The sequence below is a fragment of the Erinaceus europaeus genome, chromosome 12 (genome assembly GCF_950295315.1).
Source record: "Erinaceus europaeus chromosome 12, mEriEur2.1, whole genome shotgun sequence".
Taxonomy (NCBI): Eukaryota; Metazoa; Chordata; class Mammalia; order Eulipotyphla; family Erinaceidae; genus Erinaceus; species Erinaceus europaeus.
The window spans coordinates 19967579-19984538 of record NC_080173.1 but is presented as its reverse complement, the minus strand read 5'-3'; the positions used below and the strand labels follow the sequence as shown (position 1 = coordinate 19984538).

General features: G+C 40.7%; 1 protein-coding gene across 3 annotated transcripts in view; it reads right to left on the bottom strand.

Annotated features, from left to right (window-relative positions):
* TAFA4 (TAFA chemokine like family member 4) overlaps positions 1-16960 on the bottom strand; it is a 216128-nt gene that overhangs the window by 145256 nt on the left and 53912 nt on the right. For all 3 annotated transcript variants that reach the window (XM_007523328.3, XM_060202905.1, XM_060202906.1), the window contains exons 2-3: positions 4773-4908; positions 1917-2032 (exon numbers count right to left, since the gene is read on the bottom strand). In XM_007523328.3, the coding sequence (XP_007523390.2) occupies positions 1917-2032; positions 4773-4786 (130 nt within the window). In that variant the 5' untranslated portion in view covers positions 4787-4908. The remainder of the gene's footprint in view (positions 1-1916; positions 2033-4772; positions 4909-16960) is intronic.

Genomic DNA, 16960 nt, shown 5'->3' with positions numbered 1-16960 from the left:
TTCCTGTGACTTTTAACCACTTTCCAACACAAGCACCCCTCCAGTGTGGTTCCTGGAAATCTGTTGTTAAGTGACTCAGCTGAATTGCTATGGCTGTCTATTACACTGACTCTCGACCTCCCGCCAAGAAAAGAGATGTGTATTCTCAGAATTAGTAATAAGTGCAGGTGTGACTTGGAAAGGAACTGAAGGGAGACCACAGAAAAAGTGGGTAGATATAGATATACAGATATAAGTGGATCTTTATAGGTATAAAGTCAGCCCATATCAGTGACGCTGGAAGAACTACTAGTTTCCAGTGGAGGGGTTGGAGATACCGAACTCTGGTGGTGGGAACAGTGTGGAATTACACCCCTATTACCTTATAATTTTATAAATCAATATTAGATCACTAATTTAAAAAGAGAGAGAGATGTGTATTAAAGGGGTAAGAGTAATGGCTTCAAATGCCCTTATCCTGAGGAACAAGTTCATCAAAAGACACACAGCACAATAAGCAACTAGCTATGGGCACTCCACAGCAGCCAAAGGGTATTGATTTAATGCTGATTCATTAAAGTTTCAATCATTTTTCTCCTCTTCAAGACACTATCGCTAGATGAGAAAAAAAAAATTGAGTTGTGAGAGATTCTAAAATTCATCTAAGTCAAAAATTATGTCTTACTCTCACAGCATGGGAATGAGTGATGGGAAGCAGAGTTTGCTATGCCTGATGGTAGAGGCGGCAGCTAAGAAACCTCTCCGTCACTAAGACCTTCTGGAGAGAGACTTCACCACCCTGGCACACATGTGATTCCATGTCGAGCTTCACCCTTTTAGAAAGAAGTCAAATCCTGCCTGGCAATGCCACACTTCAAATTACCAAAGCGGACAGAATAAATTAATTCCCTGGCAACAAATGCATTGGTAGACATGAATCATTTAGGAAAATACAAGTGGCAAGTTTCCAAGCCCATGTCATTTTAAACAGTGATAAGGAGGAACAGGGAAGAAAGCACATACTCATAGACATGTGACGCACCCAGGCACACACAAATAGTTCACTGGCTATTATCATCTTTCTTCAAAAGAAGCAATGCATAGCCATGGGTTTCATTAGAAACTGCCAGAATGATTCTATAAAATTTTAGATACATTCCACTTTAGATCCCATGCAAAAGTTAAAAACCATTTTTTTTCTTTTCTCTTCTTTCTTTTAATTATTGATCAAGTTTTCTCCATACTTTGTGAAGGGTTTTATTAGCCAAAAACTATTTTCTTTCTTTTTAAATATTTATTTATGTATTCCTTTTGTTGCCCTTGTTTTATTGTTGTTGTTGGATAGGACAGAGAAATCGAGAGAGGAGGGGAAGACAGAGGGTAAGAGAAAGACAGACACTTACAGACCTGCTTCACTGCTTGTGAAGCGACTCCCCTGCAGGTAGGGAGCCAGGGGCTCTAACAGGGATCCTTATACCAGTCCTTGAGCTTTGCGCCACCTGCACTTAACCCACTGTGCTACTGCCCGACTCCTCCCAAAAACTATTTTCATAGCTATAGCAATAACCCCGAAGTATGAACTTAATCAGTGAAGATGTTCTGTCTTCAACGGCTGCTGCCAACATATATACAGACAAGTCTGCTAGTTTTCTAGAATTCCTTGGGGGGAAAAAAATCGCAACAAAAAAATGAAAATGTACTTAATATGTAAAAAAAAAAAAAAAAAATCTGAAGACCATCTTTAAAAGATACTAAGAACAACACTAAGCATCAAACAGTTAAACAGCTTTACCCTGATGCAGCCCATGCTCCCTCTGGTTATTTGCACACCATCAAAAGCTCTTGTCAACTACTGTTGTCTAGAGCATGGGCTCTGACGTTTGAAAGGGGTTTTATTAATTGATCTCAGTGGCACATAATGAGCTTAAAGGCCTTACCTGTGTGTCCCCGGAGGTGCTGGCTTGAGGCGGACATCAGCTTACAGCACACCATTAACACGTAGGCCAGAAAGAGCCAGTGAGAGAGCAACACTGACTTAGCACAGACTCTCATCCTGGAGAGAAAGCAGGACACAGGTCAGTGACACTCTCAGGCAAACACAAGCCTGGGGGAGAAGGAGAAAGTGGTGGGAAATGCTCAGCACTGGATTTCTTCCCCACCCCACCCCCGCCCCACCTCACCTCCTCTCAGGAAACTGAAGGCCAACCAAGCCTTCTTTGCACTGTGCATTAACTCAGTTTTCAATAAACACTTCTTATAATTAAGAGTTTTCCAAGTTAGCAGCATGCCTCAGTGAGAAGTCTATTTATGAATCCCCAAGGTATAGAGTGAATTGTCCTCACAGGAAATGGGGGTTATCTATGAATTCAATATCATGAAATTAAAAAGCTATAGGCTGGATGGTAGCATACCTGGCTGGGTGCCCACATGACAGTGCACAAGGATCCAGGTTCAAGTCCCAGGTGTCCATTTTTTTTTGGGGGGGGGTTTCAAGTGTGATAAAATAGTACTGCAAATCTCTCTCTCTCTCTCTCTCTCTCTCTCTCTCTCTCTCTCTCTCCCTTCCCTCCCTCCCATCTCCTTCTTTTCTCTCAATTTCTCTCTGTCTCTATCCAAAGGAAATAAATTAAAAGTAAAATAAAAATGTTTAAAAGAAGCTATAGATAGGGGTCCAGACTCAGGAACATCCCTAGAATGGACTTCCTAGCTTTCTTCTACCCTAAGATCCCTAATCTCATCTGTTCTACTTCTACTTTTTGGTTCCTGTTCATTAACCAATTTTTTTCTCACATTTATGTCCTGCCACCTTCCAGACACCAAGCTGCAGATGCTACCATGATTCCATCCTGACTTCTCTGGGCAGACAACCTCAACAGTGTGTCCTGGAACCTCGACACTCCAAAGCTCCACCCCACTAGGGAAAGATAGAAACAGGCTGGACATACGAATTGACCTGCCAATGCCAATGTCCAATAGAGAAGCAATTACAGAAACCAGAACTAACTTTCTTTCTTTCTTTCTTTCTTTCTTTCTTTCTTTCTTTCTTTCTTTCTTTCTTTCTTTCTTTCTCTCTGTCATGAGAAGAGGTTTCAAATATGAAGCCTGTCCCAGTACAGGTCTATTTTGCCCTCTGCTCCATTTTGGCCCTTCCCTACAGGCTTCCTGAGCACCCTATCCTTTCCTCCCCTCCCCTCCCCTCCCCTCCTCCCCTCCTCCCCTGCCCTGCCCTTCTCTCTTTTTTTTTAAGATTTTTTAAATCTCTTTTTTTATTATTATTATCTTTATTTATTGGATAGAGACAGACAGAAATTGAGAAGGAAGGGAATGACAGAGAGGGAGAGAGGCAGAGAGACACCTGCAGCCCTGCTTCACCACTTGAGAAGCTTTCCCCCTGCACGTGGGGACCAGGGGCTCGAACCTGGGTCCTTGTGCACTATGACATGTGCGCTTAACCAAGTATGCCACCACCTGGCCCTCTTTTCTTTTCTCTCTCTCTCTCTCCCTCTCCTTCTCTCTCTCTCTCTCTCTCTCTCTCTCTCTCTCTCCCCCTCCCTCTCCCTCTCCCTCTCCCTTTCCCTCTCTCTCCCTCATATCTACTCATGTTATGAGAGAGAGACCTAAATACCACTCTGGCATATGTGGTTCAGTGGATCAAACCAGGAGCTTCACATCTGCAAGTTCTGTTCTTGACCTACTACAGCATCTTACCCCTGAGCCACTTCCCCAATATCCACCTGCTCCGTCTTGAGCAGTTTCTATGGAGTCCCCACTTCTCCTCCACAAGGCCAGTTCCTACCAGAAGGGCCCATTTTGAATCCAGCTCCCTCTGCAATAGGCTATGTCTATCTTTTTCCCTACTCCTCCAGTCCCAGGATGACAAATGCTTCCTGTTGTGACTCATCTCCAAGCTATGTCCAGACCTGCTATTAGCTTTTCTGACTCTCCCATCCTGAATTCAATTCCTTCTGTTTCACATTATCAGAATGGTTTCTGTTCTCCTGAATGGATCCCAACAACAAAGCCCAAATCAAGTCTCAAAGGGCAGATTTGCAAATCTCAGGTGAAAGTCCCTGCTCCACAGTTTCCTTTCCTTTGTTAATCATTTTCTTCAATTATTAGACAGAGAGAAATTGAGGTGGGAGGGGGAGTTATAGAGGAAAAGAGATGGATATCTGCAGCCCTGCTTCATCACTCGTGAAGCTTCCCCCCTACAGGTGGGAACCAGGGGCTTGAACCTGGGTCCTTGTGCACTGTAATGTGTGCACTTAACTAGGGACACCACCACCTGGCCCCCTGATCCATAATTTTTTTACTTGGACAACTGTATACCAAATACAGGATGAGTAGCAACAAGTTCCCACATACAAGTATTTAGTAACAGTAAGTCTAGAGAAATATCTGGGAATGGGTGGACAACTATTAAACAAGTTTTTTTTTTAATTTCATTCAATAATCCAGACCTCCAGTAAAAGGATTTCTGACCTACATCTACTTTGATACTTCAACTCCAATTCTCCCACATTGAACAATTTTGTCCAAATGTGAAACAAAATTGGTTGGCCTTAAAAAAAAAAAAAAAAAACTCATCTTTTACCCTCTAAATAGCCATCATCCAAACTAAAATAATTACAAAGAGGAAAGACAGAATGTCTAAACCTATAATTTTCCAAATAACAAAAAGTTCAATGCAAAATATGTTTTATAAAGGATCAACTCTAGGATACTCCATTTTGCTAAATCCTTATCGGTTTGTAAAGATCTCATCTCTAAGTTTGTGGTATCATTATATTTACCTTGGAGACGACATAAGATTTGGATTCAGTCAAACACAATTATTCCAGGATGTATTTCAAAGTGACTCCAAATTCCCATTTGTCGCTAGAACCAACCATCTCTACAGTTTCAGAAAATTATCTTAGCTTGAATGGCCTATCAAAAGAAGGGGGGAGGAAGAAAGAAAGGAAGAGAGAAAGAAAGAAAGGAAGAAGAAAAAGATGGGAAACCATTAGTATTTTTTTTTCCTTTATTGGGGGATTGATGTTTTACATTTGACAGTGAATACAATAGTTTGTACATGCATACATGTACATACATGTCAGCTGTCCACTTAACAATACAACCCCCACTAGGTCCTTTGTTATCCTTTTCCAGGACCTGTACTCTCCCAGAGCCTTTTACTTTGGTAAATGCAGTACACCAAGTATTTTGTTCTTAAAGCAACATATATTTCCAGTAACAAGATAATGTTTTTATTATAATGCCAGCTGAGTAGTAGCTTGTCAAACACATGTACATTTGTAAAATGCACCATACTATTTGGGAGGTGTGGACATGGAGAGGAGATAACAGGATTCTGCACCAGTTAACTGGCATCATTTAAGTTAATGGAATATAGTTGTTGCAATTTTACTAAGAAATACAAATTTTACTACATCAAAAAGGACAGCAGCAACAAATGCTGGAGAGGATGTGGGGACAGAGGAACCCTTTTACATTGCTGGTGGGAATGTAAATTGGTACAGCCTCTGTGGAGAGCAGTCTGGAAAACTCTCACAAGGCTAGACATGGACCTTCCATATGATCCAGTAATTCCTCTCCTGGGGTTATACCCCAAGAACTCCATAACACCCAACCAAAAAGAGGTGTGTACTCCTATGTTCATAGCAGCACAATTCATAATAGCTAAAAGCTGGAAGCAACCCAGGTGCCCAACAACAGATGAGTGGCTGAGAAAGCTGTGGTATATATACACAATGGAATACTATGCAGCTATCAAGAACAATGAACCCACCTTCTCTGACCCATCTTGGACAGAGATAGAAGGAATTATGTTAAGTGAGCTAAGTCAGAAACATAAAGATGAGTATGAGATAATCCCACTCATCAACAGAAGTTGAGTAAGAAGATCTGAAAGGGAAACTAAAAGCAGGACCTGACCAAATTGTAAGTAAGGCACCAAAGTAAAAACCCTGTGGTGAGGGATAGACATGCAGCTTCCTGGGCCAATGGGGGATGGGAGTGGGTGGGAGGGATGGGTCACAGTCTTTTGGTGGTGGGAATGGTGTTTATGTACACTCCTAGCAAAATGTAGACATATAAATCAGTAGTTAATTAATATGAGAGGGGGAAAATCAATTGTATGTCTCAAAGTTTTTCAAAACACAAACTGAATCTTTTTAATATATAGGCTGTGTATTTGATATGCAGACTCTCTCAAAAGCCTAGACCAAGTAGATTAGAAGCATCCAATAGCACAGCTATATACAAGATACTGGATACTGTACAGCAAACCATAACAAAAGGACTTTTCAAAGTTAACCCAATTACCAAATAATGTGATGATAACATTAACTATCGATTGTCTTTTTTGAACCCTAAGACACCTCACATCTCCACTATAGAGCCCCTACATCCCCCAGTCCTGGAACCCTTGGATAGGGCCCACTTTCCCGTATGCCTCTCCCAATCCATACCAAATAATATTGCATCCGCCGATCACAACCTAACCAACGCAACGATTGCCACCTCAACATGCTTCACCTCAGACTGTGTCCAGAGACTTCACGTGTGGAATGACAACCCGTCAGCTTCATTACTCGGGTAAGACCTTTCCTTTTATAGTACACTCTAATTTCACCTCAGGTGGTTCACTTTCTAACAAAGTCCCATAACCTAGATATACACCAGTTTCTGTGAGAGAGAGCTTATGTTCACACGTATCCATAAACTACTGCAAAATATATACCTGAAAGCAGAAGTACACTAGAGTTTGCAGTGAGTACCTCCCTAACACTTCCTCTCCACTATTCCAAGCTTTGGGTCCATGATTGCTCAACAATTTGTTTGGCTTCGTATGTTAACTCCCTTTTCAATCACCAGGTTCCAGATGCCACCAGGATGCTGGCCAGGCTTCCCTGGATCGAAGACCCCACCAATGTGTCCTGGAGCTCTGCTTCCCCAGAGACCCACCCTACTAGGGAAAGAGAGAGGCAGACTGGGAGTATGGACCGACCAGTCAACGTCCATGTTCAGCGGGGAAGCAATTACAGAAGCCAGACCTTCCACCTTCTACAACCCTCAATGACCCTGGATCCATGCTCCCAGAGAGATAGAGAATGGGAAAGCTATCAGGGGAGGGGGTGGGTTATCTCCATTGGGTGGTGGGAATTGTGTGGAATTGTACCCCTCCTACCCTATGGTTTTGTTAATTAATCCTTTCTTAAATAAAAAAAAAGAAATACAAATTTTACATATATATACATATATATATATATATTTATTTATCACTGTAAAAGTTTAAGGCATATAACATCCCCATTATAATTTCCACAACAGTCAGCTAACTCCCAGCATCTTCTCACATAGACACTATATAAAAGGGAAAAAATTTTTTTCCTTATTATGAGAACTCTTTAAGATGATTCAATCAATCATTTTCTTATATGTCAAGCAACAAAGTTAACTATAATCTCCATGTTGTCCATTAAGTTTCCCACACTTATCTTCTGACTGGCGGTTTGTACCTTCTACCCACTTTCCTCTACGTCCCCCTTCACCTATTGTTTACTTCTTGTAACCAAGGGTCTGTTCTCTTCTACTGGGTGTTCACATTCTTAATATATAAGTGAGACTTTTCTCTGTGAGAGTTGTTTAAGTTGGCATCACATCCTCTAGTGTTAAGATACCACAAAAGGTAATTATTTCCATATTTTTGTGGCTGAGTTAGAGTTCTCTACAAAGGTGTATATTCCATAATTTCTTTACCCATCCATCCATTTATGAATTATTTCCATTTCTTGGCTATTGTAAGTAATGTTGCTCTGATCATGAAGGCACAGACCAAGCTGTTCAAGTTAATTTTGTGTCCTTTAGGACATACTCGCAAGTGAAAAATGTTGGCTCATTTAGCAAATCTTTTTAAATTTTCTTTTCCTTTGTACCAAAAAAAAAAAAATGCATTAGAAGAACGATGGTCTACACTATAGTTGTTAACACATAAGTGTATAATTTCTCATCTGTCGTGACAGGTGTCTGCAGAACATTCTCACTCCCACTTGGGGCCTTTTCCTCTATCATGCACCAGGACTGAATGACCTCTCCACTCTCTCCCATCCTCCCCGCTGCCCCCAGAGATCTTTATTTCTGGTGGCTATACACCGCACTGAGTCCGAGCTTCATCCTTTCTTTCCTTGTTTTCAGTTCCCAGTTCTTTTTTTTCTTTTTTAATTTATATTTATAAAAAGGAAACACTGACAAAAACCATACGATAAGAGGGGTACAACTCCACACACTTCCCACCACCAGAACTCCGTATCCCATCCCCTCCCCTGATAGCTTTCCTATTCTTTAACCCTCTGGAGTATGGACCCAGGACCATTATGAGGTGCAGAAGGTAGAAGGTCTGGCTTCTGTAATTGGTTCCCTGCTGAACATGGGTGTTGGCAGGTCGATCCATATACCTAGCCTGTCTCTCTCTTTCCCTAGTGGGATAGGGTCCTGGGGACATAGGGCTCCGGGACACATTGTTGGGGTCATCTGCCCAGGGAAGTCTGGTTGGTATCATGTTAGCATCTAGAACCTGGTGGCTGAAAAAAGAGTTAACATATAGAGCCAAACAAACTGTTGACTAATCATGAACCTAAAGGCTGGAATAATTCAGATGAAGAGTTGAGGAGGTCTCTGTTTTGTAGATAGTTAGTAATCCTATTTTAGTAATATTCCAAAGGGCCTGTGTCTATACTAGTTTGGTTTTTTTTTCCTGAAGATGACATCAGACAATCTAAGGAATACTAATGGGAGGCAGAAAGCAAGGGTCTTACTGACATAACATGTCACATCAAAATACAAAGAATCTGAGTTCAATCCCCACATCACAAGAATGAATTGTAATATAAAAAAATACCTATTAATGGTGTAACTGATGTTAAACACCTTTCTGTCATCACAAACCTCAAAGGACTTACATAATAAATTTTTTTTAAAAACTTGAACAATTCCAAACCAATCCATCTTAAGAGAAAACTGAAACATACCCCATTTCTTATTCGTGACTAGCAGTGGGTTACATGACTGGAAGATAACAGTGCCTAGTTCTACACCACACCCACCACCAAAGTTCTCTGTCCCCACCTGCCCATCAATACACCATAGTTTTCACAAGTCTTAGAAACAGTTTGCTTGTTTCTGTTTTCATTTTTTTTGCAAGTTTATGAAGCTATTTAATATTGCTAAAGTAAGTATCTCCCTCCCAGGAATGAAGATAAGAAAGGAATACTGATATGCATCAATAAGTATTAATGGTGCAGATATGATAAAAAATGATCCTGAAATATAGTATAATCACTTTAGGATACTGTTGAACCCACCACCAATCCACCACAAAACACAACTGAGTTGGGGCCAGGCGGTGGTGCACCTGGTTAAGCGCACACACTACAGTGCACAAAGATCCAGGTTCAAGCCCCTGGTCCCCATCTGCAGGGGGAAAGCTTCATGAGTGGTGAAGTGAGGCTGCAGATGTCTTTCTGTCTCTCTCCCTCTCTATTTCCTCTTCCCCCCTCAATTTCTGTCTGTCTCTATCCAATAATAAACTAATACAAAAATTTTTTAAAAACATAACTGAGTTCTCTCTCTCTCTCCCTCTCCCTCTCCCTCTCTCTCTCCCTCTCCCTCTCTCTCTCTGAGTCCTGAAGATAATTACACAAGTTTGCTTAGAAACACAGTGGAGTTGGTGTATTGCACCAAAATAAAAGACTCTGGGGTGGGTGGGGGGAGAATATAGGTCCTTGAAAAGGGTGACAGAGGACCTAGTGGGGGTTGTACTGTTAAGTGAACAACTGAGAAATACTATGCATATGCATGTACAAACTATTGTATTCACTGTCAAATGTAAAACATTAATCCCTAAATAAAGGAAAATAAATTTAAAAAGAAAGAAAAGAAACACAGTGGGTCCCTTGGAATATACCCAAAATAAAATTCCTAGCTCCTTCCAACATGAAGACCCCAAATTTCAACTGCTCTATTATTACCTTTAGGTTCATGACTATTAAACAAATTGTCCTGCTTTATATCTTAATGCTTTTTCAGACACCAAGTTGCAGATGCTAACATGACAACACCTAACTTCCCTGGGCAGATGACCTCACCAATGTGTCCTGGAGCTCCACCTCCCCAGAGCCTTGACCCACTAGGGAAAGACAGAAACAGGCTTGGGGGATGGATCAACCTGTCAATACCCATGTCCAGCAGAGAAGCAATTACAGATGCCAGACCTCCTACCTTCTGCACCCCATAAAGATCTCTGGTCCATACTCCCAGAGTGATAAAGAATATGGAAGCTTCCAATGGAGGGGGTGGAATATGGAATGTGGAATATGGAATATGGTGGAATATGGAATATGGTGGAATATGGAATATGGAATATGGTGGAATATGGAATATGGAATATGGAATATGGTGGTGAGAACTATACCCCTCATATCCCATAATCTTGCCAATCATTATTAAATCATGAAGAAGAAGAAGAAGGTGGAGGAGGAAGAGGAGGAGGAGGAAACACAGTGGATGAAAAGACTTAAAGACTCCTCTTCAGAATATGTGTGGGCCTTGAGTGATTAGCTCAACAAGAGGAAAATTACTCTGAATACCTGTATAAATATGAACTGCTCCCAAAAAGTCTACTAGAAATTGTTCATCTCCCAGATCCTCCAACTTTATTAAGTATGTTTGTCCTGATGTCCACCCAAGGGCACAATGTGACCTTCTGTTATGGGACAGAAATGCACGGTATAATCTGTCAGAGCCCATCATAATAAACTCCCCACATATTGGAAACTGAAATGACCTTTCCTTGCTAATATTTATCTTACTTCCTTCATACAAAAGGAACCACTGGGGAATCTTTTTTCAATTCATTAAAAAATGTATCCATCAGTGGGGGAAAAAATGTGATCTAGTAGTTGGTATACCAGACAAGGAGCCAGGGGTTTAATTTTAGGCTGAGTAGTAACTCATCCAGTCAGATTTCCAAGGATGTACCCTAGGCACTTCGTTAAGAGAATTAACCCTTTCTTGCCACTTCTAAACGCTAGAATGTTCAAGACCATCAATAATTTTATGCTTGGCTCCAAAAGCATTTCATTTCTCACTATTCTTTCCTCACAATAACACCATCTATCAGTCTGCTTCAAAAGCCTTTCTTTTTATTTCATTTTTATTACCTTTTATTTTTATTGCATTATTATTATCTGTTGTTGGATAGAGACAGTCAGAAATTGAGAGGGAAGGGGGAGATAGAGAGTGAGAGAGACAGAGACACACCTGCAGCCCTGTTTCACCACTTGCAAAGCTTTTCCCCTGCAGGTGGGGACTGGAGGCTCTAACTTGGGTCCCTGTACACTGTAACTGGTGTACTTAAGCAGGTACACCACCACCTGAACCCAAAGCCTTTCTTTTCTAAAGATTCTTAGTGTTCATAGTGATGAAAGCACAAGATCTAGACTTTAACAAATGTGCCCTGGAGACTGGGCGGAAGTGCAGTGGGTTAAGGGCACATGGCATGAAGCGCAAGGATGTGCACAAGGATCCCGGTTCAAGCCCCCGGCTCCCCACCTGCAGGGGGGTTGTTTCGCAAGTTGTGAAGCAGGTCTGCAGGTATCTATCTTTTTCTCCCTCTCTCTGTCTTCCCCTTCTCTCTCAATTTCTCTCTGTTCTAGCCAACAACAGCAATAACAACAACAAGAGCAATAAAATGGAAAAAATGGCTTCCAGGAGCAGTGGATTCATGGTGTAGGAACTGAGCCCCAGCAATAACCCTGGAGGCAAAAAAAAAAAAGTAGCAAGGACATGAAAGACCAATATATATATATATATATATATATATTATAAATTGTTCCAAACAATGGAGAGGGGCATCCGAGTAAACAGAACTGTGATTCTACCCTGGATTTTGTACCAGAAATAAATGCAGTGGCACAGAGTTACTCCTAGGGTAAACTACATATGCACACATATACATATACATATACATATACATATACATATACATATACATATACATATACATATACATGTATATGGAGCAATGTACTCTTTATATATGCGTAGCTACAAAGGTCGCTACTGGAAAAATTAACTATCTCCAAATACAGTCTGTAGGCAAACTGAAGAGTTTTATCAATACTAAATTCCCTGAGTCTGTCTCACTATATTGTATAATAATACTATCTCCTTGTTATTAACAATAAAATGAAAATATCCTGAAATCTTATGGATAAAAAGGCAAATATATCCAAGTTATTTTCAAATGAGCTGGGGGGGTGGGATGGTGGGGGAATGGAGAGGAAGGAGTAAAGAAGAAAAGAAAGAAGAAGGGACTACGCAGTGGCACACCTGGGTAAATGTGCACATTACCATGAGCAAGGACCCAGGTTCAAACCCCCATGCCCCACCTGCTGGGGGTGGTGGGAATGCTTCAGAAGTGGTAAAAACAGGTCTGCAGGCTTCTATCTCTCTCTCTCTCCTTCTCTATCCCTCTCTTGCCTCTCAATTTCTTTCTGCCCAATCCAATGAAATAGAAAGGAAAAAAATGGCCACAGGGAGAGGTGGATTTGAAGTACCTACACCAAGCCCCAGTCATAACCCTGGCTACTATAAAAGGAAAAAATGAGTGAATGAATGAATTCATTTTAAATGAGTCAAGTGTGAGCAACTGGTAAATCCAAAGACAACAACTGGTGAATCATTATTTTCTTCTAACTTTTTTCATTATGTTGGAAATTATACCAACATAAGACATTAAATACAAACTTAAATTACATTTAAGGTTATAACATATACTAAAATTTATTACTAAAAATGTATTACTAAAGTTTATTACTAAAATTTAGTTAATAATTTAATTATCTGGCTAATTTATCTTACTGAGCATTCCCCCAAGCCCCCCCGCCAAAAAAAAAGATTTGTTTGTCTTGAAAAAGCACTTATAGGGGGCCGGAAGATGGTGCACCCAGGTAAGCCACATAGTATGAAGCGCAAGGACCCACTCAAGGATCTGAGTTCGAGCCCCTTGCTCCCCATATGCAGGGAAGACACTTTACAAGCGGTGAAGCAAGTCTGCAAGTGTCTCTCTCTCTCCCTCTCTGTCTCCCCATCCTCTCTCAACTTCTCTCTGTCCTACCCAATAAAATGGAAAAAACGGGGAGTCAGGCTGTAGCACAGCAGGTTAAGCTGGCGCAAAGCACAAGGACCGGCATGAGGATCCCAGTTCGAGCCCTGACTCCCCACCTGCAGGGGAGTCACTTCACAAGCGGTGAAGCAGGTCTGCAGGTGTCTATCTTTCTCTCCCCCATCTTCCCCACCTCTCTCCATTTCTCTCTGTCCTATCCAACAACTACGACAACAATAATAACTACAATAAAACAACAAGGGCAACAAAAGGGAATAAATAAAATAAATATTTTTTTAAAATGGAAAAAACGACAGCCAGGAGCAGTGGATTCATAATGCAGAGACCAAGCCCTGGAGATAACCCTGGAGGGGAGGAAAGAAAGAAAGAAAGAAAGAAAGAAAGAAAGAAAGAAAGAAAGAAAGGGAGGGAGGAAGGAAGAACATTTACATAGTACTTCTCATGGGTCAGTATGTTAAACACCTGAAAATATTAACCTGCTTAAGAAGTAGGATTATTCATATTCTATATATAAAAAAATGAAGTTAGGGCATCAAAAGGACAAAGTCTTACCTATAGTCCCCTAACTAGCAGAATTCAAATTTAGGCCATCTGAGAGCCAGGCATCCACTGTTTCCAATCTTGTAAAAAATATTTCAGGGGGTCGGGTGGTAGTGCAACGGGTTAAGCGCACATGGCATGAAGCACAAGGACTGGCATAAGGATCCCAGTTCTGAGCCCCTGGCTCCCCACCTGCAGGGGTGTCACTTTACAAGCGGTGAAGCAGGCCTGCAGGTATCTTTCTTTCTCTCCCCCTGTCTTCCCGCCCTGCCTTGATTTCTCTCTGTCCTATCCAACAATGACAATGACTGCAATAATAACCACAACAGCAACAATGAAAAAAGGCATCAAAAGGGAGAAAAATGGCCTCCAGGAGCAGTGAATTCGTGATGCAGGTGCCAAGCCCCAGTAATAACACTGAAGGCAAAAAAAAAAAAAAAAAAAAAAGCATTAGTCCCCATGCTTCAGTAGAAGGATTTTGTACCATGCTTTTCATAAAAGGACTGAAAATACATAGATCTCATTTCAGAAATTCAAGACACTGGCCATCAGCCTGAAAACAAAAATTCTGCCTGTGGACAATGTGTGCATAGACTGAATGTGCCGGCAGACCTTTGTTTCCAGCCTAAAATGTTTTCTATTAACCCCTAAACGAAGTCTGCCTCACCTATGAAAAGCTAGTGAAGAACACTGGTTCTGATTTGCTACAGATATATTAAACGCTTATGTCACTTTCCAAAATTAAGACCAAACATGCAGGAATTCTTAAAATCTAGAGCACTTAAGCTGCCATTCTTAAAATCATTGAAAACCAACAGTGGTTCAGATCAGAACCCCCTCTCAGACATATCAGAAAAGACACAGCAGAGTCAGAATAAAGGATAAATTCCATCTGCTGGCCCCATGAAGGAATTCATCAGCAAAACAAAACAAAACCCCTGAAAAAAAAAAAGTAGACTTTTGTCTGTGCATCTACTCAGACTCATTTCCTGACAAACTCAAATTCAGAAGCAGTTCTACAACAATACAGAATAGCAGAAGCTGGTTTGATTGCAGAACAAATCATCTCTGGGCTTCATACCTGCCCACTTCCTGCCAGGGAGGATTCCAAGAACAGTCTTGCATCACCTCCAAGGTGGGGACACTTGAATAATCAAATTAACTTCCAGATTCATCTTCCGTTCATCTCTGACCTCCCGGGGTGGTGTCTACTGAGATGAACTGGTGACATGGATCCTCGGACCCTTAGATAGTAGGGTACAAACATAAATCATTCTTCTTTTATTTTCCCCTTTTGTGGCCCTTGTTGTTTTATTGCTGTTGTAGTTATTATTGTTAATATTGTCATTGATGTCGGTCGTTGTTGTTAGACAGGAAAGAGAGAAATGGAGAAAAGAGGGGAAGAGAAAGATAGACACCTGCAGACCTGCTTCACCACTTGAAGAGTGACCCCCCCCCCCCCCGGCAGGTGGGGAGCCAGGGCTCTAACCAGGATCCTTACGCTGATCCTTAAGCTTGGCACCATGTACGCTTAACCCACTGTGCTACCGCCAAACCCCCAGAAATCATTCTTCTAACTGATAAGGCCACCCTTAAAAAGTTTAAACAGTATAGTAAAGCCTTTTCCCACCACAATCAAGAAAATAAATGAAATTAACAACCTGGGTTTGGAGAATGAAAATGTTTAAATACACTTTTGGGAGTAGAAAGGGGGTGAAAAGATGGTTCCACGAAGAGATTTCTTACCCAGTAACCAAAAGGAATTTGAAACAGATGTTGCCCATGTGAAATCATCCATCATTTCTTCAAACAGAAAAAGAGGAAAAATGGTTCTGTTTGCCATTGCTTAGGTAACACAACTCATGGAATTGTTTTCTAGAAGGTCTCAAACAGCTTTTCCACAACAGTGTGCAAAACCAAAATGTAACCTTGAAAATTTTATTCTGAAACACACAAGTATTAATAATCTTCTTATATTTAAGAATGTGCTAATTAAAGTACATTTATTTAGCGGGTTAGTAACTTGTAGTGGGTGTTATTTCAAGCACTACATATGGTTGATGCCTCCATTGGGCTATGATTTGTAATTACCTTGTAATTTAGAGCATGTTCACGATCATATGTTAGCAAATGTACATTTTTTTTTGGTCAAGTGTGGTAAACACATGTCCAAAAAAAAATGCTTCTTTATTGCTTGCTTAGAGCTATCTATGAGGAATTAATTCCTGAGCTACTTTACAGCATGCTGAATAAAGCACGGTGTAAATGAGCCATTAAAGACAATAACTGTATCTATTAAAGATTAAAGAATTATATAAGTGGCATTTTAATTTCAAGTGTTACCAATACCACCACATTGAAATTATGTAGGGGAAAGCTCTTTTTTTAAAAAAGGCTCTTCCCGTGAGAGATGATTTCAATAAATTAAATAGATGTGCTGTGTTTTTATAAGGTTCATACTCTTGTCATTTTAAAAAGCAAGAAATGCCTTAAAACCACACAGCATCCTCATTTAAGTGCAGTGACCCCGTCATTCTAAGGGGAGTGTAGGCAAAGAGTACGTTTTGCAGAGGAAGAAAAATTCGAGCCTTTAAGTGACCATGGAAAAGTACAAAATCACCCATCACAAAGTGATAATGGTTCATCCAGAAGCAGTAAACACATAGCAGAGAAACCAATCAGCAAGTTTCATAAAAAGAAACCACTCACCAGGTTCAGGGACACCCAGTCTGACTCCACAGCCTGTGTCCAACAGAGCTTGCCCAGGTCTGGGGCTGAATAAATGTGAACAGTAATGGCAACTGAGCCATAAATCTCTCAAGGCCCAATTATCCTTATTGCAGAGGGTTTATTTCTTTTAATTAGGCCAGTTTTTAATTGGAATTTTTCTTCTCATTTCTCAGTTTTCAAATAATCAAAACAGAAGGCCCAAGGATTTTTATTTGCCAAAGAAATTGCCAAGCTAATATTTTAGAGGCTACAATACAAGTTGTCAAGCACTTGAACATTCACCTAAAAAGTTTTTATATGATAGGAGGTGGCATCTAAAGAATATGCATAAAAAAGGGGGGGAGATAGCATAATGGTTATGCAAAGAGACTCTCATGCCTGAGGCTCCAAAGCCCCAGGTTCAATCCTCCACACCACCATAAACCACAGCTGAGCAGTACTCTGGTAAAGACAAAAAAAAAGAGAGAGAGAGAGAAAATATTCATAAGAATTAAGAAAATCGAGCGCATGTGGTTACCAAGC